General features: G+C 42.3%; 1 protein-coding gene across 3 annotated transcripts; it reads right to left on the bottom strand.

Annotated features, from left to right (window-relative positions):
• On the bottom strand, positions 1 to 28,000 carry SLC35A3 (solute carrier family 35 member A3). Of its 3 annotated transcripts, none has more exons than XM_083445055.1 (8): positions 27,895 to 28,000; positions 14,093 to 14,297; positions 13,048 to 13,202; positions 12,820 to 12,942; positions 11,154 to 11,325; positions 8,537 to 8,655; positions 7,207 to 7,340; positions 1 to 2,203 (listed from the first exon to the last, which is right to left on the bottom strand). In XM_083445055.1, exons 2-8 carry the CDS (start codon positions 14,277 to 14,279, stop codon positions 2,113 to 2,115), a joined length of 981 nt encoding a protein of 326 aa, XP_083301181.1. In that variant the 5' UTR covers positions 14,280 to 14,297; positions 27,895 to 28,000; the 3' UTR covers positions 1 to 2,112. The 3 variants fall into 3 exon arrangements, with proteins under 3 accessions (XP_083301181.1, XP_083301179.1, XP_083301180.1); XM_083445053.1 differs by lacking the exon at positions 27,895 to 28,000 and adding an exon at positions 22,200 to 22,602; XM_083445054.1 differs by lacking the exon at positions 27,895 to 28,000 and adding an exon at positions 22,025 to 22,047.

Raw genomic sequence — 28,000 nt, 5'->3', positions numbered from 1 at the left:
TTTGTTTTCATAAACACTTTATTTCTTTGCTAATGCCAATGTCTGGAATATAAATTACTTTCACTTTGAACCATTACCAGTGGAAACGCTGCAGAAAAGCAATCATTAATGCACCGTTTGTAAATTAATTCTTTGCCGTAAAAAAGAAAGAAAGCTGTGCACTAACCTAACCCTTTGATTAGGTTTGACTTAACGGACTTGAGATTTCAATCCCATCCACACTTACCCGGGAGAAAGTCCCACTGAATGTAATGGGAACTTGCACCTGAGCAGAAATGCATGGGATTATGCTCTGAAATATTTTAATAGACTAATTCTGGAGCAAAGGGACATTAAATTAACGTAACTCAATAGCTCCCCACGAAAAACCCATAGAATTGTAGCTGTGAGAATCACAAGAGTGCTCTGAGACTCCTAGCAGCATCACAGAAACATCCATTTATTTCTTTGACATTTATTTCTTTGACATCTGTGGAACACCCTCCCATCAGATGTCAAAGAAATAAAGAACTATCTGATGTTTAGAAGACATCCGAAGGCAGCCCTGTTTAGGGAAGTTTTTAATGACTGATGTTTTAATGTATTTTTAATCTTTTGTTGGAAGCTGCCCAGAGTGGCTAGGAAAACCCAGCCAGATGGGTGGGGTATAAATAATAAATTATTACTATTATTATTACTAGAAACATGTTGGGGCAGAAGGCAAGAAGAACCATGGTTGTTACACAGATGTGTAAGTGGGCTGTTTTGTAGACATTTCATTACTTTTGATATGTTACCGTAAGCAGTTTAATACCAGATTTGCCCACAATATTAAGCCGTAACAAGTGTTCCAAGAAAGTTTGCCCAGCCATTCCAGGATGAAGGAAAGAAGGTTCTTTGGCAACCCCTCGTACCAGGAGAAATGATGCCCTATACTCATTGCACAATAATGTTATCAATATTAATACAGTTAGCATGTATTCTTCACAAGACTGGACAAAAACCACTCTCTGTTACATAATTCTTACGTGTGTGTGTGTGTTTTTAAAGCTCTGTAATATAATACAGTATATTCACATGATAGATCACCATGGCTCCAAAAGGAACGATAATACCTTTAAACATTTCCATGACTAATTTTAAAAATACAGTTTAAAATATTTTCAAATTAAATTTTGAAGCAATGAAATGCACTGTAAGGTAATTACAATTTTTTTTTTTGCTTTTATATATTTATATAAAAAGGATTTGCTCTTTGAACACACACATCCATATCTGGTGCCGACTCTGGCACTCTATCATAGCCTTTTGTTGAATGAAAGCCCAGTAGCTATGCTTCTTCGATTTGTTTTTACGAAGCCTTTGGTCAGACTCAATGGTAGTGCTGCAGCAGCGTACATTGTGACATGATCCCTTACAACACTTCTGATTAATCCTTTTTATTATTTGTGGATTCAAATCCTTCCTCTCTGGGAATCTTATCAAAAAGGTTTCTCGTGACCGTTAGAAATGTGTATAGATATGTTTCCCAACACCAATTTCTGTTTACTTGTACAGCTTTCTATATAAAATATATAAAATGTCTGAAATGAGAACGATTCAATCCTACTTTGCAGGGGTTTAAATCGGAAACCAAATCAGAAACACCATGGTTGCACCAAGTCTTATTTCACTTTGATTTGATCATTACAAATATACAGCAAGTTAAAAAAAAAAGCATACTAAGATGAAACAGTCAATTTCCAAAAAAAAGAAAAGAAAAAAGGTATGATTCAACAAATGTCATGTGCTCTTGCAAGAAGAGTGCATAGGGCATTTCTGCAGCTGTCAAATACAGTAAATAATTCTGATTTAACCTCAGAGTTCAAGCAGGAAGCATTTCTAATTGTAGGTATTAGATGCAACGTGTTCCCTTCAAGTTTTGTTCTAGGACTTCCTTCGTTTCCAGAGGTACATACTGTTTTCTGTCTTTCTGTAGTTTGGTCTCCCATAAACCATTATTTTAATATGTTGTCATTCTTCAGATACCATGTAAACTCTTCCATTCCAGTGCTTGGTGGTCCTCCATATAATTATTTTGAGGTCCTTAATGCACAGTTTTTGCAAAAATAAGGGCTGGCACTGAAGATTCTGCTACGCTTTAATAGGATTCCCCGCAGGCTTTGGATCATAACCGTATAGGAATGTAGCAGCTATTACAAGAACGGCTCCAAGGAAAAAAACACTGAAAGCGAAAAAGAAGGGGGGGAGAGACTTAAGATCATATACATTCATAAACTGGATATCATTTACTTCAATGTATTTATTTTATGACCAAAATGTTCGTTAGTTTTGCTTTTCCCATTTCCCCATTCTTCTTACAAGCAGATTTCTGGCTTTTCTCTTAACCTGGTCATATAACGCAACACCAGGACAACTACAGAAATCTGCAAAGGAACAATAACAAAGTGATAAAATAGTGCCTTATTAAATAGATGCGGTGAGCAAATATGAGACTTTTGCACGGCAACACGACAGAACTTCCCAGCTTGCAAATGGTTACTGTTAAAGTCTCATGATGTTGTCTGAGAGGGAATTGGACAAAAAAGCCATTGTTTTGCCTTGGACACTTCCACAGGCATGGAAGACAGTGGCTTAGACTGAGAAGTCCAATATGCATGCTGCAGGGTTCAAAACGGCTGAAATAGTGGGTATCAAAAAAATGTGGCTATCAAAATAGTGGGCTTTCAAAATTCAGGCAAGTAGGTACCTGCTCTAAGATATTTCTATTGGAGTTAAATATTTTTCTTCCGTTTCTGACTGAATGCACTGCTGGTGTTTTAATAAAGGTACCCCTGCCCATCAGGGCCAGTCGTGACCGACTCTAGGGTTGCGCGCTCATCTCGCTCAAGAGGCCGGGAGCCAGCGCTGTCCGAAGACACTTCCGGGTCACGTGGCCAGCGTGACGAAGCTGCATCTGGCGAGCCAGCACCAGCGCCGCACACGGAAACGCCGTTTACCTTCCGGCTAGAAAGCAGTCCCTATTTATCTACTTGCACTTAGGTGTGCTTTCGAACTGCTAGTTGGGCAGGAGCTGGGACCGAACAGCGGGAGCTCACCCCGCCGCGGGGATTCGAACCGCCGACCTTTCAATCAGCAAGTCCTAGGCTCTGTGGTTTAACCCACAGCGCCACCTGCGTCCCATGTTTTAATATTCTCTCTTAAAGTATGCAAATAAGGAAAGGAAAAATTCTAATCAACTTATGTTCAACATAAGAAGCTGCTCAATGGAAAATCAAACTGTTGGCTCGTCCAGCTCAATCAATGACTGGCAGTAGCAGGGTTTTATAAATGGTATAAATGGTTTTTCCGAATCCTACCTGAAAAGCTCAATCTGATGTCATTCAGTGTGAGCAAGTCTGAGTCCTGTTTTTCCTGGTGGAAAAGCAGTTCCTTCAGCAAAAGTGTTTTTGTGAAAACCTCTGAGGATTGGGGATTTTTGCAAGCCCCAAATCAGTGACTTCGTCTGTTTGTATGACTATCACTGGCATGTCAGGATTTCTGTGTAGAGAACTGCTATGGCAACAAAACTGCTGCGCTATCCTTACAAGCATACAGTGCTACCTTGGGTTAAGTACTTAATTCGTTCCGGAGGTCCGTTCTTAACCTGAAACTGTTCTTAACCTGAAGCACCACTTTAGCTAATGGAGCCTCCCGCTACCGCAGCACGATTTCTGTTCTCATCCTGAAGCAAAGTTCTTAACCCGAGGTACTATTTATGGGTTAGCGGAGTCTGTAACCTGAAGTGTATGTAACCTGAAGTGTATGCAACCCGAGGTACCACTGTACAATATTGGCTCCCGTTTATGATGGAGGAAGGAACATTTTTGGCTTAAAGTTTCTTGCTGCTCAGCTGCAATTTCATGTGCTGTAGCACAGCCCTCAGGTAAGAACAGGGGTGATCGACACATTACACCATCAAGGACTGTAATAGAGATCATTGCATCAAAAGCATGTACTACTCTGTTACTGAGCTACAATCCTGAGTGTCAAACAAGGGAAACCGTTGCAGGTGCACTATCAATAGTGCCCTCCTTGTTCCCTGGCTCCCATTCTAAAGGAGAAGATTATAGATCTTTTCTTCATTCTACCAGATGGTGTAACGTGTCGATCGCCCCTGTTCTTACCTGAAGGCTGTGCTAGAGCACATGAAATTGCAGCTGAGCAGCAAGAAACATAAGGCCCAAAATCCTCCTTCCTCCATCATAAACAGGAGCCAATATTGTATGCTTGTAAGGGTACTGCAGCAGTTTTGTTGCCATAGCAGTTCTCTACACAGAAATCCTGACACGCCAGTGATAGTCATACAAGCAGACGAAGTCATTGATTTGGGGCTTGCAAAAATCCCCAATCCTCAGAGGTTTTCACAAAAACACTTTTGCTGAAGGAACTGCTTTTCCACCAGGAAAAGCAGGACTCAGACTTGCTCACACTGAATGATATCAAATTGAGCTTTTCACATCTGATGAACAGAACTGGCACAGCTCAGCAATGGAAAAGAATCTGCGCAAGAAGTGGGTGGACCATGGAACTTGGAGCAGATAGATGGGCAACAAGCTCCATCAATAAAAGCCTAATCTATGTTGACCCTGCTGGATGAGGCTTTGGAGGGCTTTAAATGGGCATGCCATTTGTGTGTCTAATCACCATTAAACTTTCTGAAAAACACCTAATCCCCACTGTTTAGTTTAGTTGTTTAGTTCGTTTACAGTTTGATTACAATTGCCAGGCAAATACTGATACAGTGGTACCTCGGGTTACAGACGCTTCAGGTTACAGACTCCGCTAACCCAGAAATAGTAACTCGGGTTAAGAACAGAAATCACACAGCAGCGGCGTGGCAGCAGCGGGAGGCTGCTAAAGTGGTGCCTCAGGTTAAGAACAGTTTCAGGTAAAGAATGGACCTCCAAAACGAATTAAGTTCTTAACCCGAGGTACCACTGTACCTGAGTATGTACTGAATTAGAACTCAGGATGTCCAACATTAGTCCAACAACAGATGGTGAATATTGGTTTCAAAAATATATACAGTCCTACCTTGGTTGCCAAACACCTTGGAACTCCCGAACAATCAAAAACCAGAAGTGAGTGTTCCGGTTTTCGAACCATTTTCAGAAACCAAACGTCCAGTGTGCCTTCCACAGCTTCCGATTGGCTGCAGGATGCTCTTGCAGCCAATCAGAAGCCGCATCTTGGTTTTTGAACAGTTCTGGGAGTCGAACGGACTTATGGAACGCATTCTGTTCGAGAACCAAGGTATGACTGTGTTACTTGAATGTTATACCAGTGAAAATTAGTAGCAAACCAAAGCCGACTCAGCTAGATGTTTTGCACTCTGGCATACTGAATTTGATCATTTTCCTTATCTGAGTTAATGTTTGAGCTATTAATAATGGGCTTCTGGTTGAACTGTAACTTTAGTTACTGTAGATCTTGCAGATAGCACCTCAGATTGAAACACTAAACAAAATTAGGATCAGCAGATACAGAGATTATTATTTTTTTGAGGGGGAAAGAGGTAGAACTCTTTTAAATGTCTTACAGTTGCTATCTGAACCATATGTACTTGTAATCAAGTACCTCTGTATTCAATGAAACTCACAAAGAAGGTGGTTTTTTTTGGGGGGACACAAATTCATAATATGGTTTTACATAAAGATATATGCCACCTATTTCAAAGAATCACCCTGAAAAATATTTGAGTCCAGATTAATATGGAAGTAGTCTAAAATGCCGTAATTTCATATTTCCTTCCCTGAAAAGTAAAACACTGTGACCTTTACTCTTTGCAGATGTTGATCTTAGCGGAAACGAAAAGTAGTATGTTTGGCTCAGAATAAACCCACTGAAATTAATGGCCAAATTAAAAGTTATTTCAGTTGCATGGTTAACAGCCATGCTTGGAGTTTTTCTTTTTCAAAAAAAAATAATTAATAATAAACTGGGGGAGCAATTTTTATTGGAATCGCAACAAGGAGGGAAATGAGTTGCGACATTTGCAGGAGAAGGGGGTTCGTCATGTTGCTGGGGAGAGAAGGGTTATATCTCCTCTCCCTGAAGGCTGTGGTCATGATAGGCAGTGGCGTAGCGTGGGTTGTCAGCACCCGGGGCAAGGCAAGTAATTTGCGCCCCCTAACCCGGGGCAAGGCAAGTAATTTGCGCCCCCCCCGCTGCACTGTCCCTCCTCCAGATAGTCCCTCACTCTCTCTCCGCACCGCACCGCACGCCTGGCACCCTCCCCTCCACAGTGGGCGGCGACCCGGCGGCTCGGATCGGATTCGCACAGCCAGCACTGCAGTGAGAGAGAGTGAGCGAGCCAGGTAGGGGCAGAGAGCTGCGAGTGCGAGCCCCCCCCCCCGATGTTGCGCCCGGTGCGGCCGGTCCCCCCTGCACCCCCCACGCTACGCCACTGATGATAGGACTCACGTCCCCAGCAATTCGGTCTTAACTTTTAAAAAATGTGCATCACCAGGCTACCCAAGAACTGCACAGTCTATGTCTAGCTTAACACTAAGAACCGTGCAGTCCATTTAATGAAGTAAATCAGTGCAATTCAGGCATAAAAACTGAGTCGGTCAGAAAGAAGCATGTGAAAAGGTCCTGAAATAGTGGCACAAGCGGCCATAAATGTGCATTTTATAATCTTTGATAGACTCCGACTAGAATCTATATTTTGTAATCCGCATGACAATCACCATTCTCCACGATAAAGTACAAAGGCTGCATCCTATTGCAATGTATTTAGAGTGCGTACTAATCTAAGCAGTTAAATTTACAGTGGTGCCCCGCAAGACGAATGCCTCGCAAGACGGAAAACCCGCTAGACGAAAGGGTTTTCCGTTTTGGAGGTGCTTCGCAGGACGAATTTGCTATGGGCTTGCTTCGCAAGACGAAAATGTCTTGCAATTCCTGGGGGGTTTTTTTTCGCTCCCCACCCCCTTTTTTTAAGGCACTAAGCTGCTAATAGCCTTTTAGCAGCTAATCCGCTAATCCCTTAAGCCTTTAATAGCCGCTAATAGCCGCTAAACCGCTAATCGCGCTAATCCGCTAATGGGCTTGCTTCGCAAGACGAAAAAACCGCTAGACGAAGAGACTCACGGAACGGATTCTTTTCGTCTTGCGAGGCACCACTGTACTTAAAATCAGTTGAGACACAAATTTCAAGTTATTTATATAACGTACTCTTACCTTGTAGGGACAAAATCTTGCAGCCAGAAGTATGAGATTAATGTTGACAGTATAATAGACAAAGATGTTGCAAATCCTTTTAAAATGTTGTCTGCATATTTTATAACAGCAGCTATAACAAGGCCTCCAAGTGCCTGGCAAAACATTGAAAAGTAAGTTGTCATCATATTTGAAAACTTCTAAGGAGAGGCCTTCCTTACTATGCCAAGAAAATGGAAGACTGTCTTTTCAAAGACGGCACCTCCCCTAGGGCTTTTGTAAGTATTGCAATAAATAGGTATTTGTTAACACAAACATGTAGGTCAGGGATCAGCAAACTTTTTTAGCTGGGGGCCAGTCCACTGTCCCTCAGACCTTGTAGGGGGCCGGACTATATTTTGGGGGAGAAGGACGAATTCCTATGCTCCACAAATAACCCAGAGATGCATTTTAAATAAAAGCAAACATTATGCTCATGTAAAAACACCAGGCAAGCCCCACAAATAACACAGAGATGCATTTTAAATTAAAGGACACATTCTACTCATGTAAAAACACATTGATCCCCAGACCGTCCAGAGGCCGGATTTAGAAGGTGATTGGGCCGCATCCGGCCCCCGGGCCTTAGTTTGCTTACCCATAATGTAGGGTGAGGAAGTTCAAAATTATATTACATTAATAATAGGGCTGTCAACTGAATGAAGAAAAGTTAGTTGATTAAGTGGGGTTTTGTCAATTAAATATGCATAAATCTGCATATGAATAATCTGAAGTAAAAAACAAAACTCTTATAAGATGACACCTGCACATGTCACAAAAGGCACCGTCTTAGAAGAGACATTATGCTTTGTGTTGGAAGTTTGATTTGGTGGTGGAATTTGCCAACATACGTATATTTCAGTTTAGGAAAAATAATGTCTGATTATTGGGGGGGGGGGGCTGTTTAATAAGTCAAAGTATTTTAAACTAGTAATTGAACTGAACACAGTGGTACCTCAGGTTACATATGCTTCAGGTTACATACGCTTAAGGTTACAGACCCTGCTAACCTAGAAATAGTGTTTCAGGTTAAGAACTTTGCTTCAGGATAAGAACAGAAATCGTGCTCCAGCGGCACGGCGGCAGCAGGAGGCTCCATTAGCTAAAGTGGTGCTTCAGGTTAAGAACAGTTTCAGGTTAAGAACGGACCTCCGGAATGAATTAAGTACTTAACTCGAGGTACCACTGTAAAGATAATTGACCCTCCTCAATAAGATGCAGCAGTACTTATCCCAGAAAACTGACATGTCTATCCTGCGAGAGAATTAAGTTCTGCTGGTTTTTGTGTAAAATGTAACTCTGGATGCATTACCTGCAGAACGACGACTATCCAGGTGAGCTGGTTGTAACCTTGAAAAAATCCATTCTTCGATACAAGTTCCCCATCATAAATGTACACACCCATCAAGCCAAATATGCTGCCAAAAAATCCTAAAAAAGATGAGACAGATTTTTTAAAGCACAGTGAAATGAACGGCAAAAATAAAAGAAGAAACTCTCTTAATTCACCTGCATGTAGAAACGCAGGTTGGTCCCCTTCTGCGTCAATTAATGTGCTCCACGTGGGGAATCCCGAATCATGTCCTGGTGCTTGCAACTAGTATAAAGCTCTGTCTGTTTACTGGCAGGTGCTGGTCATAGGTAAAAAGTAAACTGGCTGCCTCTCCTGTTCAAGGCCTTTGTTATGATTTTTTTATCCTTTTATCCTTAGCCACCAGACCAGAGTGGGAACTCTCTCGCCCAGGTCCACCAACCAAGCGTCACCCTATTGATTGCCCATGACTGGGCAGTTTGAGCTTTAGACTTGGTGGGCTGTTCTGCCCTGCAATGTGGCTGGCCATGGAATTTATGCCAGCTGGCCGCTGGAACATGACTGCTCGCCACCCTGGGCATGGTGTTCAGCCTGTGACGGTTGAGACTGGCACCCACCCGGAGCAGGATATTATGATATTTAAAGCCCTAAACAACATGCTCACAGCATATCTGTCAAAAGGAATGTCTTTCCCCTTAGATTTGAAAATGTATTTATTAAAGCAAGCTTTTAATTTGTGAGTCTGTCACTTTTAAGAGTTTCCCCTTTTAAAAAGGCTATTTTGATCTGAAGCTACGAGTTCTTCATTTTGAGCCTACGTTTTTGCATTTTTATTAGCTGCAAACTATTTTATTGATCATTGCTTTTCTGTTTTATATACACGAAGGAGCGTCTTCACCCCCATCATTCTGCCCAGACACTGAGGTCCAGCGCTGAGGGCCTTCTAGCAGTTCCCTCACTTCAAAAAGTGAAGTTACAGGGAACCAGGCAGAGGGCCTTCTTGGCAGTAGCGCCCGCCCTGTGAAACGCCCTCCCATCAGATGTCTAAGAGATAAACAACTATCTGACGTTTAGAAGACATCTGAAGGCAGCCTTGTTTAGAAAAGTTTTTAATGACTGGTGTTTTAATGTATTTTTAATCTTTGTTGGAAGCTGCCCAGAGTGGCTGGAGAAACCCAGCAAGATGGGCAGGGTATTATTATTATTATTATTATTATTATTATTAGCTACTTTGGGAGCAATTTGTTACAGGAAAGCGGTGTGCCAATTGTTGCTTGTGAAGAAAGCTGGCGTATACCGTATTTTTCGCTCTATAGCACGCACCCGACCATAACACACACATAGTTTTTAGAGGAGGAAAATGCCACCCATAGGCATTTCCTCCATAACACGCACAGACATTTCCCCTTACTTTCTAGGAGGAAAAAAGTGAGTGTTATGGTGCAAAAAATACGGTAAATAAACAGAATAAAAATCTGGGCCTCCCCACTTTTTAAGATCTGCTTTAAAATTCTCTGTCTTTCTCACTGCATGGGCTCCAGAATGCCCGGGATGCTTGCGTGGGGACAGTTCCAAGAATTTCAATATATATGCGTTTTTCTGTGTCTGCTGAACCCTTGGAACCAAACCCCCTTGCAAAATGCAATCATACTGTAAATGCATTTCTATTTTCCTGTGCTTTAAAAAAAATTGCAGTTGCATTTTACTCTTATAGTTATTTTACTGTGTAACCAATACTGGATTTTTCAATGCTGCCTTGAGTGCATTTAGGAGAAAGGCAATTAGCAAAATTAATAAGGATGGATTCAACTGCTAACATGAGGTCTCGTAGCACAATTGTACAGTCAATTCAGATCTAACCTATGAACTGCAGAGGAGCTTTTCTACAGGTTCATAATATATCTCTACAAATATACATGCAATCATATTTTTAAAATGGCAGTCCCTAATCCTGTAATCAGTTGTTGAGAAATGATATGTTTTGTTTTAAACAAAAGGAATTCATGCGTGTTTTTATTACACAATTCTGTTACAGACATGGGGGGAGGGATTTAAGTATTCATCAAGAAAATGTTTGCAGGATACATGATATTCCCAGTTTATTTTCAAAATAAAGGCAGAGAGCCATGTAAAACTGCCACATTAGGATTATGCATTAAATTGGAAACATGCAGTCAAATTTAATCTTGTTCTAGTAAAATACATGAGCCAGGATCAAAGTCTTATCTTAGGTTTGCCCGTGAACTTGCGACACTTCAGACGGAGTGTTTGACTTTTTAATCTTTAAACAGAGGACCCTCGTGGAAAATGACAAAGCATTAAAAAATCCCCTAAAAGAGAATTTTAGTTGCACTGTGGTTTGGATCTCAGCCACTGTATTTAGCACCCATTAGATGATATCAAATCAAACAAAACAAGCTGACTCAGATGTTAAATGAACAACAATTGTATTCCGAACAGGATGCAGCGTTTAGAGTTCCTGTTAGCAAAGTTAATGGCAAATTTGGCAAATGCTTCTGTAACAATTTAATTACACAAAAGCATGTTGAGGTACTCCGATTAGATTCTGCTGGAAATCTGAATCTCCGTTCTGTGTTTTTCTCGAAACAAGACTCACCCAGCTGAATGTTCCTGATCCATACTGACTGTTTTGTTTCTTTCAAGATTTTCTCAAAATACACTCCAGCAAATCCGCTTGAAAAGCAGGCTATAAGTACTGCCATCAGGCCCACAAACTGTGATCCTGCTGAGAGTTCTTTAGTGGCTGCTTCTTGTGAATCTGATGGCCACTAAAGGAAATAAGCAAAATAAAACATGTATATTAAAATCGTTGCCAAATATAATTTAACATAGCGCAGAAGTTTGTGCTTTGTTCTTGCTGACAGGAAACGAAAAGAGGCAATGAAATACCAGAAACATTTCTCATCCAGCTCTTGTTTAGTCCTTATTCACATCTTTATACCCATAAGCAGCTATTGATGGCATTCCAAGTTTGCAGTGAATCAAACTGTACTGATAATAGAATTGGGTTTTTAATAATTCCCTTTAAAAGTTGCATGCCTAGGCGTAAAGGTAAAGGGACCCCTGACCATTAAGTCGAGTCATGACTGACTCTGGGGTTGCGGCGCTCATCTCGCTTTATTGGCCGAGGGAGCCGGCGTACAGCTTCCGGGTCATGTGGCCAGCATGACTAAGCCGCTCCTGGCGAACCAGAGCAGTGCACGGAAATGCCGTTTACCTTCCCGCCGGAGCAGTACCTATTTATCTACTTGCACTTTGACGTGCTTTCGAACTGCTAGGTTGGCAGGAGCTGGGACCAAGCAACGGGAGCTCACCCCGTCGCGGGATTCGAACCGCTGACCTTCTGATCGGCAAGTCCTAGGCTCTGGGGTTTAACCCACAGCGCCACCCGCGCCACCCATAATTGGATATTAAATGGCAAAAGAGGAATAAAGAAATAGAACACAATTGCAATCAGTTCTTTTGTCAATAAACGTCCCTCCCTGGATCTCTGCTTGTGATTCATTCATCAAATATACCTTCAGGGTGCACTGAACTCCTGATTAATTGAACATTGATAAGCAGATGGTGATGCTGCAGAGCAACATGGGCCAAATGTTCACAACTCTTTTGGGCACTGTTTAATAATCTTGTTATTTTGGAAGGAAGTAGCAGAATAAATACTGTCCTAAACATATTTCACATGTTCAATTTATGCATGCTGTTCTGGGATATGATCCCGAGATATAGGCCATGTCACCAGTAAATGTACCTAGCTCTTTAGGGGCACCACTTACAAAACATAGAATTCAGTGCTCCCAGTGTTCAACATCTGTTGAAGGACTTGCTGGATTAGTTGTTTTATTATTATTATTATTAGTATTAGTATTAGTATTATTCCCTGCACATCTGGCTGGGGTTCCTCAGCAACTCTGGGTGGCTTACAGCATATATAAAACATAGTAAAACATCAAACAATAAAAACATCCCAATACAGGACTGGCTTCAGATATCTTCTAAAATTTGTGTAGTTTTTTTATCTCCTTGACATCTCCTTGACATTTTTCTGGGGAGATGCAGAGGTACGCATACCCCTAAACATTTTGTGAATCTAAGTTTGGCCTCATTGAGGAGCAGTATTTTAATATGAGTAGGATAATGAGAGTACCTCTAAACATTTTCTTTTTGGAAAAAATCACTGGATACTACCCCAGGTATTAAGTAGTAAAGCAAATAAGATCTACACTTTTAATATTCAGGAGTATGTTTATGTTAATATTTACCTGTACAAATGCAACTCCAGCCATCAAAATCACTAATGAAAGCCATTGATACACACCTAATTTCTTACTGAGCATGGACACAGAAAATAACGCAGTGGTAAGAATTTTCAGCTGATACGTGACCTGAAAAGACCAAATCAAGATGACTTTTGATTAATGACTCATTATTTGTGTGCACAATTTTAAAAACAAACAAACAACAGCAAACTCCTCAAAAGCATACCATACCTGGTAAGTGGCTGCATCTAGGTTTGACAAGGCAACATACAGGAGATTATTCTGTAGTGTGTAAATCCCAGAAGGAATAGCCAGTTTAAGTGTCTCCATAGGCTTATTAAGGATTTCATCATGCAACACTCTGTTCAGAGATCGTAAATTGCACTCTATGCAAAAAGAGAGGATAATAAATTCTTTGTAAGTTTAAAAACAGATTAGTGTGGCCTATTAATTATAACGAGCTCTTTTTGCTAAAAACTTTTAGAGCTTTGCTTTTAAACATGGCATTCCTAAGCAAAAATTTGCATAGCTATGTAGTTAATGTCCATTTACAGCAATGGGTTTTCTGCGGCGTCTTCATTGCATAACTGTGCAAAGCTGACAATGGTTTGTCCCGATTAAGATATAGCAATATCTAGTTCCTGCTGATGAAGACATCTAACTCGTCTCTTCAGCACTAGGAACACTGGCAGCAAAACGAAGAAGTTGTTGCTGTGTCCAAAATACAATTCATTTCTAATAGTTAATTCAGGTGGTGAGTGGCAACAGAATTGTAGCAAAAACAGGACCACCAAGAAACAAGAAGAAGATTATAACTGTGGATGGGAAAGCCTGAGGTTTACAAGATGTGGAATTTTTAATTTTTTTTACACATGCACAATAATAATAATAAATTTTATTTATATCCCGCCCTCCCCAGCCGAAGCTGGGCTCAGGGCGGCTAACAACAATAAAATAATACAACCTTCTAAAATAATATCATTACAAAAAAGATTAAGAGGCCAAACTACTCCCCCCCCCAAAAAAAACCAGCCCAATGGGGTCTGAGCATGCTCAGTAGTTGTGGAATACAGTTGGGGGAAACAAAAGATAGGTAGGTGTGAGAAGAAGAGTGGAGTTTTCTTTTTTTAGGAAAACGAGTTCCTGCAACACTGAACAGGAGCATTTCATTTAGGAGGGAGGATACAATGCAATATTTTGCTAAAGGTCCCACCTTGTATTGAAAAAAGTATTAACCCCCTCATAATAAACCAACAAACAAATAGCAGACACCTACTGCTGTCTTTGTAAACCAACAAAATACAGGCTGTGATCTTCAAAAGCTCAGCAATAACCACTGCAGTCGAAGATAGATAACGAGGTCCTTCTTCTTTCAGTGTCCTTGAATACCGCATAGTCAAAACCAAGCTAGTTGTCTGGAAGACCAAAATCCCCAAGGAAAGGTATTTTAAGTTGGTAGACATCGCTTGACTATCGCTTTCCTGAGGAAAAAAAGAAAAGAAAACATATATATCAAATGTAAAACAGGGATTACTGAGTAAAATAATATATTGAAGCCTGTTTAGGAATTGCTTTCAGTACAAAAAGAAGTCTCTGAAGTCAAGGAGTAACGAACCAAGTTTTTTTAAATGAAGCCACTGCATTACAGGTAGAACAAATGGTCTATAGTGGCAGCGCTGAGCCAATGCAACAGAACAATACCTTGTTTTTGCTTACTTTGGCTGTTGCCACTTGCTTTAAGGACTATTGCTCAGTGGGTTTTTCTTTGAGCCGCCTGTCAATTCCCCCCAAAAAACTTCAAGCTACTCAAAATCAGGAAGCATTTTGAAGACAGTTAAGAAAAGCAAATGTGTCTTTTTAAACTATATAAATACCCACAAATCAGCAGGTAGTTAAAAAAAACCACCCCATGTTACTAAGGAGGGGTGTACATGGGATGTTTATTTTACAAATTAACTAACAGATGGGTGATTCTTATTTATAACCTGCCCTTCCACTTACTAAAGTAGCATTCAGTGCAGCCAACAACATTCATCATGCAATAAAACAATCAAAGCAGCACAGCAAGGAAGTAACAGAGTTCACGTCAAATGCCAACACTAACAGAAAGCCTGCCGGAACAAAACAGTCTGTGTGGCAGTGAAGAATTCCACTGCTGGTGAAATCTATGGAAAAGACCAAGCACTGAATGTCAAAGCAGTAATAGGGAACCTAGACTACAGTTCCCATCATCCTTCCCTATGGGGTTGATGTGAGTTGTAGTCCAAGAACATTGGTCTGGCCACAGGTTCCCCATTTCAAAACGGGGCACAGCAAAAGCTGATTAAAAAGTCAGAACTGTGTAAAAAGAAACCACAACCTACTCTTTTACACTCCTTTAAAATTCCATCATGATTTTTCAAGAGCTGGCGGCTATTCTTCTGTATCCTTCCCCCACTGATAGTCACATTTACACACATACCATGCCCTCCAACATTTCTCCACTGAAAATACAGGTGCCCTATTCCATCATCAGGGACGCGGGTGACGCTGTGGGTTAAACCACAGAGCCTAGGACTTGCCGATCAGAAGGTCAGCGGTTCAAATCTCCACGATGGGGTGAGCTCCCGCTGCTCAGTCCCTGCTGCTGCCAACCTAGCAGTTCGAAAGCACATCAAGTGCAAGTAGATAAATAGGTATCGCTCCGGCGGGAAGGTAAATGGCATTTCCGTGCGCTGCTCTGGTTCACCAGAGGCTGCTGGAACCATGACCTGCTGTATGCCTGCTCCCTCGGCCAATAAAGCGAGATGAGTGTCGCAACCCCAGAGTCGGCCACGACTGGACCTAATGGTCAGGGCTCCCTTTACCTTTACCTTATTCCATCATCAATCATCAGTAGTAGTAGTAGTAGTATCATCATACCCCACCCATCTGACTGGGTTGCCCCAGCCACTCTGGAAGGCTTCCAACATATATGAAAACATAATAAAACATTAAACTTTTCTTTTTTAAAAAAATCTCTATACAGGGCTACCTTCAGATATCTTCTAAAGGTTGTAAAGTTACTTATCGCTTGGGGGGGCACACACAACCATACCCTCCATAGGGATGTCCTAAGGAAAAGTGGGACATTCCAGGATCAAATTAGAAAACTTCTGTAAATCCAGGACTGTCCCTGGGAAATAGGGACACTTTGAGGGTCTGACATACAACTTTACTAGAGTGCTGTGTGCGCATGAATATTTGGGCCTGACGTTGTCTCATGTAGTTCCATACTAATAGGAGCATACTGTTAATAAAGCAGACTTTGGAGCGTCCTCTCCCCCCAAATGTAGACTTTATTAGGGTTGCACAAGAGTTGCGTCATGCCCTTAATACACAAGAAAGCCATACAAATTGTCAGAGCCAGGCTGGGGGCCATGGACAGCTATATCCAAATTTAATCTTCTGGAATCAATGAGGGAGAGGAATCCACTCTCAGGCTCACCAAATAGGCCCCTCAGTCTGCTGAGGTAACTTCTACAGATTACTTGAAAGGTTGTCAAAGGCATCTATACTTTGACAATGACTTTGCTGGCGTCCTGTTGCAGCAGAACAAAATTTAAGTTTCTCTGGGGATCAACGCAGGCCTTTGGAGACATGGTACCCAAAGAAATGAAAAGACCTGCAATACTATCCTGGAAGGCCAGAAGCACTAACTTGGTAGCCTTCAGTGCCAATTAGCTGATGTTTACAACTGCATGATCAGATCATGAAAGGAACCCACTCCCAATTAATTTCAATGGGTCTGATTTGAGTAGAATTTAGTTGGACACAACCCTCTTATCCCTGATTCAGGATACAAACACTTTGACTTTTGAGGGTTACATCTCCATCGGCAACTAGGCTATACTGCACTATTTTGCTTCTCTCTTAACTAGTACATTATTCAAACTTAATCTCTAATTTCACCAAGATAAAGACGCCCCTGTTTTTCTTTACTTCTACTTTCTACTTGTCTTGGAATCTGATTGTTTTGTTTAAGGTACAGGGCAGATCTGGGTTACATGTCAGGATTTATCATCCCACAATACAGAGCTGTTGCTCTTTGGGGTGTAGCACCTGAGCGAAACTTATTCTGGCTGCCATCTCTATCTCGGAACAGAGCCTACACCTCTGACCTTATGGCTCTAATATCACAATTTTTTGTACTTAAAAAACCCCCCAAAACTTTTCTCATTCCACCCCCCCATTCATGTTTGATGAAGAGTTGTGCACAACTCACAAGCTTGCCAAAAGGTTTTAATTATTTTAATCATTTTTCCAAATTATAACAAATCAAACCAAATTACTTAAATTTAATACAATTTCTTAAAATCAGGTTTCCTGCTCCTGTTGCAAGCATATGTCCATAATTCCCCCTCCCAGTTAGCCTCCAACATGGGGGCAATCACTCAGCAAATCAGTTTCTCAAATTTATATTTAAAATAACAATTTTGCTTGGCCCTTAAAATTCCCCACCCCGACATCTTTTCAAACTTTTCTCATTGTTGTTAGCCGCTCTGAGCCTGGCTTCGGCTGGGGAGGGCGGGATATTATTATTATTATTATTATTATTATTATTATTATTATTATTATTATTAAAGTCTTCTGGGCTTGAGAGTGTCTACATAGGTCTGAGAAGAAGTAGCTCAGTTGGAAGAGCACAAGTCTCTTAACCTCAGGGTTTTGGGTTTGAACGCCACATTGTGGGCCCTTCCAACTCTATAATACTATAGTTTCTTCTTGGTAAGAAGTTCAGGAGTTCCCTAGGCTCTTCTTATAGGAAGAGAAAGGCCAGTTTTCGGGATATTGTGGGTGTCTGTGTGGGTGACAAGCTTTTTGGGAGGCCCGCGGGTGGAGCTGTGGGTTAAACCACAGAGCCTAGGACTTGCCAATCAGAAGGTCGGCGGTTCGAATCCCCGTGACGGGGTGAGCTCCCGTTGCTCAGTCCCTGCTCCTGCCAACCTAGCAGTTCGAAAGCATGTCAAAGTGCAAGTAGATAAATAGGTACCGCTCCGGCGGGAAGGTAAACGGCATTTCCGTGTGCTGCTCTGGTTCGCCAGAAGCGGCTTAGTCATGCTGGCCACATGACCCGGAAGCTGTACGCCGGCTCCCTCGGCCAATAAAGCGAGATGAGCGCTGCAACCCCAGAGTCGGTCATGACTGGACCTAATATTCAGCGGTACCTTTACCTTTTAGCTACTTATTCACCCTCGATAAAACCTTCATGGAAAGAAACTCGGAGCGTGGAAAGAGAAGCTGCCATCTATCTCGGCTTTGCTCGTTGCTGAACTGCAAGACCTCGGTCAGGTCGTTTGGCTCTTACCCAATTCTAGCTCTTTACCCCATAACAGAGAGGGGAATTTGCTTGCCACCGGGAAAGGTGAGAAATGGGGACTGCTAACCTTCTCCATTGCACTGGTCCCTCCCAGGCTAGGCGCCACGGTGCTTCCCTCTTGCCACGGTCCAGGACTGCCTCTCGTAAGAGGATGAGAGAGATGCTCGGCAGAGGAGGCCGGTGCCTGCTCTGCCTCTATAGAGGGGATAGCTGGCATGAGCTGCAACGCTGCTTTTGCAATGATGCCAAAGTAACAAAAATTAAAAGTCAGGAAAGAAGAGCTTCTCTGGGTACAAAGCCTTCAACGCTCTCTCAGGGACTGGTTGCTGCTGGGTGCCATTTTGACAGGGAAGACAGGCCAACTTCCAGCCTTCTCAGCTTCCTCCTTCTCTGCCCCCAAGACAGGAAGGGGAAGAGCTCACTGGGCTTGTGTAGCTCCTCCACTCTCAAGAGGGCAGTGTTCCCTCCAATGTTTCTCTGATGAAAATAGGGACATTATTTTAGAAGACATCTGAAGGCAGCCCTGTTTAGGGAAGCTTTTAATGTTTGATGCATTATTGTATTTTAGTATTTTGTTGGAAGCCGCCCAGAGTGGCTGGGGAGGCCCGGCCAGATGGGCGGGGTATAAATAAATTATTATCATTACTGTATTATTATTATTATTATTATTATTATTATTATTAATTTTATTTATACCCCACCCAATTGACTGGGTTTCCCCAGCCATTGTGGGTGGCTTCCAACAAATATAAAAAACCTTAAAAAAAAAATTTTAAAACTTCTCTTTACAGAGCTGCCTTCAGATGTCTTCTAAAGGCTGCATAGTGACTTATCTCCTTGGCTTGGGGAGGTCGCATAACTCCATAGCCTCCAACATTTCTCCGATGGAAACAAGGACATCATCATCATCATCATTTTACCCCACCTATCTGACTGTGTTGCGTCAGCCACTGTGGGTGGCTTCCGACAAATATAAAAAACCTAGAATTATTTTTAAAACTTCCCTTTACAGAGCTGCCTTCAGATGTCTTCTAGTGACTTATCTCCTTGGTTTGCGTGGGTGGGGGATAGCATAACTTCACAGCCTCCAACATTTCTCTGATGGAAATAGAGACGTCCTAAGGAAAAGCGGGCCTGCTCCTTGGGAGAAAGGCGATGACAAACCTAGACAGCATCTTAAAAAGCAGAGACATCACCTTACCAACAAAGGTCCGTATAGTTAAAGCCATGGTTTTCCCAGTAGTGATGTATGGAAGTGAGAGCTGGACCATAAAGAAGGCTGATTGCCGAAGAATTGATGCTTTTGAATTATGGTGCTGGGGGAGACTCTTGAGAGTCCCATGGACTGCAAGAAGATCAAACCTCTCCATTCTGAAGGAAATCAGCCCTGAGTGCTCACTGGAAGGACAGATTGTGAAGCTGAGGCTCCAATACTTTGGCTACCTCATGAGAAGAGAAGACTCCCTGGAAAAGACCCTGATGCTAGGCAAGATTGAGGGCACGAGGAAAAGGGGACGACAGAGGACAAGATGGTTGGACAGTGTTCTCGAAGCTACAAACATGAGTCTGACCAAACTGCGGGAGGCCGTGGAAGACAGGAGTGGTTGGCGTGCTCTGGTCCATGGGGTCACGAAGAGTTGGACACAACTAAATGACTAAACAACAACAACAACAACAACAAGGAAAAGCAGGACATTCCAGAATCAAATCAGAAACCTGGATGGCTTCTGTAAATCCAGGACTGTCCCTAGAAAATAAGGACACTTGAAGGGTCTGGGGCAAAGGGAGGCTTGCAAAAAATGTTCCTCTGTGCGTTCTCCAATGGCCTCCTATCAGCAGTGGGGTGGGTGTATGGGATGCTATGACAGCCTGAAGACAATTTTGGCTGGTTAACATACGATGCCCTTAAATGTGTTGTGTGAGAGGGAATTACCGGTTACAAATTTAAATAATAGTAATAATAATAATAATAATAATAATAATAATAATAATAGATGTTCACTCGGAGGGCAGGAAATTATGGACTCCTGTTACCTGCTAGCCAGTCAAGGATGCTGAATAGCCTCTTATTTTGGTAACCCAGAAAAGAAATCCCAGATGCGATAAATGCCTCCCACTATTTGTACTTTCCGGAAGCAATTAAAATATCTTTTTGCTCCAACAAGCTTTCCCAGTTGGCTGAACAGATCTCTGCCAGGGGTGTCTGTTTTGCATTGTTTTTTAAATTCATCTTTTATTTTTTTTTACACTGTTCTTAATGGTTTTTACTAAGTTTTGTAAACTGATTTGAGATATATATATGAATCTAAGTATACTACTACTGTGGCACTTTAGGACAAAAAAAAATGTTATTTTAGGATGGCACCCAATACTTGTGCTTTTTCTAAGCAAATATTAAAATAATAAAGTTTTTTTTAATCTGCTGCCCAGATAACCAGCAACTTTTTGCTTGACCAAAATGTTTTTTTAACTGATTAATATACCGATCAACTAAATACTGCAGTCTTAGTCAAATGTGAACTTAATGTCCCACAATGCTTATTTCCCAATGACATTTCAGAGAAAAATATCTGATGGGTTCTTGCCTTGAGTTTTCCGGAGCAATGTGGATTTAGAGCTGAAAACCAAAGTTTGGGATAGAGGATTATACCACATAGTAGCTGTCACAAAGACTAGAAGGAAGGAAGGAAGTTTACAGCTAGGTGACTTTCCATTGCATCTGTGACCAATTTCACCTTTTCTTTACACCTTTTCTATTGTAGATGATGCCACACTTAGGAACCTAATGGATGCCTGGTACCCAAGAAGAGGATGATTTGGGAACAGTCCCAGCCTTGATTTCAGTGTCAAATGAAAGCGGGAGAGCTCAGAAAGCGTTATTTCATGAAACTGCATGAGTTGCCTATGGAAACTTAGGGGAATAAATGCAAATCTGACTAGGACAAAAGGGAATGAGAACGATTATCTGTGGGGGTTTTTTAAAAAAAACTGTTCACGAATTAGGAGAAATAACTGTAAGGGAATAAGATAGGAATAAGCCCACAGGAAGGAGCACAGGCATCCTGACACTCTGGGATAGGGCAAGACATAAATGAATTTGTACATTTGTAACATTTCAATTCAAAGACAGCTGTATTTCACATTGACCAGCATTTTGAGTTTTGCACAAATGTCTTGGAAGTGAAAAGAACACGTCTAACTGTTCTTAGAATTCTCCTGCACGCATTTTATATTTGTATAACATCTGAACAACTAAACAAAATACAAGCCAGAAAGAAATACCGATTTAAATTTTCATGAACTACCTTAACATACGAGCTGCTAACTATGCCTAATAAACAAGTCCAATAGAAGACAGATGGCTGTTTCTCCTGAACGACAGGTTTCTCAACTTTTATGTCAAACCAGCTTCGGCTGGTGGCCCAGCTACGCCCTTATCTGGATAGGGATAGCCCAACTACTGTTGTCTATGCTCTGATAACCTCAAGGTTAGATTACTCCAATGCGTTATACGTAGGGCTGCCTCTGAAGACGGTTCGGAAACTTCAGCTGGTGTAGAATTCAGCGGCCAGGTTGCTCATCGGAGCAAGACAGTTTGAGCATAGTACACCGATCCTGGTTCGACTGCACTGGCTACCAATTAGTCTCTGGGCCCAATTCAAAGTGCTGCTTTTGACCTACAAAGCCTTAAATGGCTCAGGACTCATTCTGCATGTTCAAGTAGATTTTGGGCTTATGGTAATCAAAGAGAAAAACAACTATGCTGCATACAAACTACTTTTGAAACTAAGGGGATTTTCAAAAGTGGTTTGCAATATAGCATGCAGATCTATTATTTGAAGGGAGGGGCGAAAAATTTATCTGACATACCTAATTCCTTTGGCATACCAGAAGTCGCTCTTTGGATCCTCACCCCCATCAGCCAACAAGAAAACTCCCAACATATTCAGCACTGTTATGTATTTTCTTAAGAGCATTCTTAATAAAAACATATACGGTAGGAAATGGTTAAAAAAACCAAAACAAACCATAGAGATATACTAACTTCAAGTATAATCTTCTCTCCGTCTTCTGCCATTTCAAAAACTGAAATGTTAGGCACATAGAATTATTCAGTCAACCTTGCTGGAGAAGAACGACCTATCAGTTGATAAGTTCCATGCCACATTTTCTTCCCAAGCTGTCTTAGAAGAAAGCACTAGATTTCCAAGTTTTGTGTAGCATCAGCTTGCTATATGCCAATTTTGCTTGCTGTCGTTCTTCTTCAGCAAACACCAAGCTTTGTAGCATATGCAAAATGATTTCATTTTCTTGTAGGGAAAACGTTTTTCTAAGTCAAGACTCCAAAAGATCGATTCCTCATGTGGACACTTAAGTACCTTGTACACAGAAAAGCACCTTTGATGCTATGCTGTACCTAACACCGCCTTTAAGACAAGTGACGTGTCAGAAATTGTGTAACTAGCAATATTCTACGCATTCCACTGAAACAATAAACCACTCACTGTTAAGCACGCTGCAAAGCGCAGCCTGTTTAGAGATATTTATTTAAATATCGTGTTTCCTCTAGATAAGAAATCTCAGACTAAAGATCTTCAAAACAGAGACTGAATTCCACAAAGCACTTTATATACGCTAAATATTTACGAACACAGAAACTTTCAACATAAGGCTTAACCCTGCTATGTGTTTGTGGAAATGGACAACTATAAAACGTTTCTAAGACACAGGTTGATAACCTTATTTGCTCCTTTAGGACAGTGCATGGTACATGAAAGACCAAAATGAATGGAGTTTTGCTCAGCAGCAGAGGATGTGGTGCATTTTTATTATATTCAGCAGTATAATTTTGGGGGTAAATATTAAATATCTATAACCTTGTCAAAAAACAATGTAAGAAATACTTTACCAATGGTTTTTTGAGGGGGCGGATATGATGGCAAAAAGCAATGGGCTCAGGTTGTAACGCAGGGGTTTTACGCTGGAAATCTTCCTATTTGTAGAAACTACTGGGCAACAGAACAAATTAGCCAAGAGAGACTTTTAGAAAACTAAGGCTGAAAGCCTGCAGGCTTGAACACAATTATGGCTAGTCCTACTGAACTCAACAGAACCTATTCCTGAGCAGGCATGCATAGGATTGCACTATGAACATTTAAGCCTTATGGAATAGAGGCATTAGGAATTAAAATAGGAACTGTGGTTATTCAGATTAGAAGATAACATCTTGAACATAAGGGTACTGAATTGATTTTAGAATGCTGTATTGTTTTACTGTTATTAGCCGCTCTGAGCCCTGCTTTGGCTGGGGAGGGCGGGATATAAATAAATTATTATTATTATTATTATTATTATTATTATTACTGTGAGTGTGGTGCATGTGTTTGCCCACCTTACAATAATAGGCTAAATCTGGGCTGGCTGAAGCATTGACTGGGTCTTTGGCATAGTTTCAGACCCTGGGCCCCTCCTACATCAGTTGAACACTCACCAGCCCCCAATGGAGTTACCTAGTGGTGAGCTGTATCATCAGTGTTCCCCTAACCCAGTGGTTTCCAACCAGGGTGCCGTGGCACCCTGGGGTGCCTTGAATGATGGTCAGGGGTGCCGCGGGCAACACTGGCCTCTGTCCCTTTTTTCTTCCCTCCCTCCTCTGATGCCCTCTTGTGTCTCTGCCTCCCAAAGGCTTACGGGGCTATTTGTTGCTGCAGCCCTGGCTACAAGCTCCCCAGGTGAATGGTGACTCTGGGGCTGGCCAGGGGGTGCTTTCCAGGCCCCTGAGGGGCAATGTAAGGAGGCGCCTCTCTTTGGGGCGGGCGGGCGGGGGTAGCTCAGAGACCAGGGGCGGCAGCAGTGGCTGCCCAGAGGACTCCCAGTGAGAGGGGAGAAGAGAGGAGGCTGAGGGAACACTCTACAAGGGAGGGTATTTGAAAAGGGGTGAGGGGGCTGCTGGCTCTGCAGGCAAGGGGTGACGTAACTGAGCTCCTGAGCCCCACAGGGGTGCTGCAGAAGGAATGTAGTTGGTCAAGGGAGCTGTGGACCCAAAAAAGGTTGAAAAACTTTGCCCCAACCTTGGGGCAGCTTGGAGCCACCATTTAAATTCCTCACAATGCTTCAGGGTATGAATAAAGGCTAGTTAGCACATGCACCACCCACACTGGCCTACACCAGGGGTCAGCAAACTTTTTCAGCAGGGGGCCGGTTCACTGTCCCTCAGACCTTGTGGGGGGCCGGACCATTTTTTTAAAAAAATATATGAATGAATTCCTAAGTCCCACAAATAACCCAGATATGCTTTTTAATAAAAGCACACTTTCTACTCATGTAAAAACATCAGACAGGCCCTGCAAATAACCCAGAGATGCATTTTAAATAAAAGGGCACAGTCTACTCATGTAAAAACAGGCTGATTCCTGGACAGTCTGCGGGCTGGATTTAGAAGGTGATTGGGCCGGATCTGGCCCCCGGGCCTTAGTTTGCCTACCCATGGTCTACACCCATCAATGTAAACTTAGTTCTGTTTGTTCAAACCTCTCTCTAGTTCAGTATTTCCAACGCCAGACCTCACTCGCAAGTACTTTGCAGAGAATTACAACTTTCCCCTTCACATTGTCAAAAGTTGTTAAAGCAGGCCATAAAAGAAAATGGGGGGGGGGGGCAGGGTATCCATTTCTTTGAGAACAGAACCCTTCACTTATTTAATTATTTCAAAAGCTTCTCCTAAACCAGACTGCATTTTTTTTTTAATTAAGACTGATGTCCCAGTCTCATAGTGTGAAGGTAGAAGAAATCTAGTCAAGTTTATTATTCTGTCATGTTTGGCTTGTTTATCTGCCATGCTGCTTGTCTGTTTCGATTGTGTAATTTTTTAAAAAAGTTGTATAATCACTTAAAAACACGCAAACACAATTGTTAAGTGCCTTGAGCAATTTTTCAAGCAGAAAAGCAGGATTCGTGAAGGAATAAATACCCTCAGTTTTCCTGTTCTACTTGCTATCGCCTAACCTCACCCATCTTTGTTCCATACTACCTAAGCTAAATTGCAAGAGGATGGAAGTTGTGGTCCAAAACATCACATCAGCGCACGCTTCCAGCAGTAGTAATACTCACGACTATCTAAAAAGCACCACACCAGCCATGCAAATAAAGATTTATTCACTGCTCAAAGCAGAAAAGGGTATCCCACCCATTTCAAGGTGTGACGCAAATCTCACACAGTTTAAGCTGTGGTGCAACCTCATCCATAGTTATTTCAACAAAGCACTTGGCAAAGGTAGATGTGTTTTTCAAAGACTGATGACAGTAGCAGTGGTACTAACATTTATAGGCAATTATTAGCTTGACTTTCAACCCAGGGGTGGGCAGAGTTCAGGCTTGCTGGATCTATTTTGCCTCTTCCTAGAATCAAAATACTACCAACCAGAGTCAGGTGCAAGAGACATAAAACGGTTGCGTGCATAGGACTACTAGAAAAGAGATTACTTTCTTTTGCACTAGTCCCAGTTACTTCAACTTTTCTTCATTTCAGCAGTCTAATTGAGCTGGAAATGTCATTTTGCTGTTGCTATCGTTAACCAATCGGGAATTGGAAACCCATGCAGATCTACTGCAACTCACACAATTTGCCAGTAGATCCCAATATGCCCTCTGTCTACCTCACCCTTTTTTTAACCGTACCACTGCCTTCCTTTTGTAAGCCACCGAGTTATTTCTTATCTCCCAATTGACATCCTCTTTCGCCCTCCTGTTATTTTTTCTAGTTCTTGCTCAACAATCAAAAATCTAATTCTACTTCTTAATCCTTCAGTTCCCCTTCAATAGTAATTCTACAAAGACACGGATATTTTAGGATACTTTCCAAGATCACTGTCTCCCCCCGCCACCAAATTTCAATTACCAGGGTGGGTATGAGAAACCTGTTTCACCATGCTTTTAATACTTCTGGAAATAGTACAACCTAATTGTGTGGGAAAACCTTTCAAAGAGGAACTATAGAGAGTCAGGCTGTAACCTGTAAAACATGTGATACATCTTCAGCCTCTTCTATTCCTCCCTGCCAAATAGAAATTCCCTGACACAATACACAAAGGTGTGATTAGATGGCTGCTATTCAGAAATCAAATAAGGAAGAGCACAAAGTAAGAATCCTGATGCACAGGAAATTCTGGGCCTCATAGGTTTACATTACTCCACAGATTAGCCGTTACTGTGCACACACAGAGAAGCCAGAGTTTGATATTGACTTAGGAGTTCGTGTGTCCAACTCTCTGTGGCAAAAGTAAATGGAATCGTTTCCCTCTCTTTATTCATAAATAGTACATACAATGTTTTCATTGTGTAAATGTCACTCCGTATTTTCTCTTTCTATAATATAGTGATAGGTGGCAGCTGGTAAAGTACACATATTTAGGCTGCAATCCTATACACCTATACATATTTTCTTGAGAGTAAAGCTCAGTGAGACCACACTGCACTTCTCCTAAGATTTGGACAAATGTGCCATTAATCCTTAGGTACAGTGTAAACTGAATTAATACAAGTGCAGTAATTCTGGGAGTTCCAGCTGTTTGTGTCTTTTTCATATGCAAGGAATGGCAGTCCTTTTTCGTTGCATCTTTCCCAGCCTTAAGCTTCAAACTTTTCCTCAAAACCCAGTTCCTTACCTACCTACACCCCTGGGCTACATGCTCCTGGCTTGCAACAAACTAGCATTAATTTGTTAAATAAAACCATAGAAGGAGTTGCTGTTGTTTCTAATTAACTGCCATGTACCATCTCCCTGTGTTTCTCGCTTGCCAAAGTACAAGTTACTGGAATCCAGGCCATCTGAGTGTCCAAAGAACTCGATGCACAATAGTAATAAATTTGTTTCTCAACAGTCCTTCAAGTTGAGCCCACCAACAAGAAGGCAACCTATTTGGCAGGAGTGGCATAAGGCACAAAGGAATGGCAGGGTGTCTCTTAACTTCATGTATCCCTGATCCAAATGACTCCTTAAATTTTTGTAAGCCTCAAGCTTAACTAGCCAATTCTAAGCTCAGTAGTCGCTTTCCTTGGCGCCAGACATTTCTAAAACAAGAATCACAGAACTGCAGAGTTGGAGGGGGTCTCGGGTGTCATCTAGTCCAACCCCCCTTGCAACACAGGAATGCAGCCCACAGCGGTCCCTGGGTGGCCTCAAACCCGCAACAGCCAGACACCTTGACCCACTGCACCAATCACAGAACTGCAGAGTTGGAAGGGACCTCGGGGGTCATCTAGTCCAACCCCCGCGGCGCGGGAATCTTGGACTTGAACCCTTCACCCTGAGATCAAGGGCCTCATGCATCACCGACTGAGAGCTGCCTCCCAGCTAAAAAGCCCATCTTTTATCCTGAAAAAAAAAATCAAAGCTCCTCGAGGGACTCCTGAGGGCAATGCGCAAGGCGGAGGAAAGAACACGAAACTTTCCTTTCCTCGCCGCGATCGCAAAGCGTCAGGCATGGCCGAGAACGGGCTGGCTGCTTCTGGGCGGGACGGCACTCTGCACATGCTCGGAGGGACCACCCCCTTTCGCTGGGGGTGCCCAATCCCTCGGGGATGGGGTGGGGGGTGCTTGAAAGCCAAGCCGCCCCCCACCTCGAAGAGCCCCGCCTCCTCCAGGTTCGCCTCCCCTCCGGGTCCCGATTCCTCCCGCTGCCTCCCTCGGCGAGGACCTGCCCTTCCTTCCCGCCCGGGTCTCCTTCGCTTCCCATCCTCACCTGCCGCGCGGGGAGCCTGGCGCGCTTCCCTTCCGGGTGCTGCTTTCTCCCCCCCCACCAGCCGCCGCCGCCGCCGCCATCCACTCCCGGTCCCGCCCCGACAACG

This window comes from Podarcis tiliguerta, assembly GCF_965153285.1.
Source record: "Podarcis tiliguerta genome assembly, chromosome: 6".
NCBI lineage: Eukaryota > Metazoa > Chordata > Lepidosauria > Squamata > Lacertidae > Podarcis > Podarcis tiliguerta.
Note: the sequence above shows the minus strand (reverse complement) of the source record. Positions and strands in the feature narration are given on the sequence as shown.

Excerpts from the sequence above, each read along its gene's own strand:
- SLC35A3 (XM_083445053.1), bottom strand. The coding sequence starts at position 22,232 with ATGGCAGAAGACGGAGAGAAGATTATACTTGAA. Across the intron at positions 8,656-11,153 it reads GATCAGGAACATTCAGCTGG|GATTTTTTGGCAGCATATTT; the intron begins GTGAGTCTTGTT and ends CATCTTTTTTAG. Across the intron at positions 2,204-7,206 it reads CAAGATTTTGTCCCTACAAG|TGTTTTTTTCCTTGGAGCCG; the intron begins GTAAGAGTACGT and ends TTTCGCTTTCAG.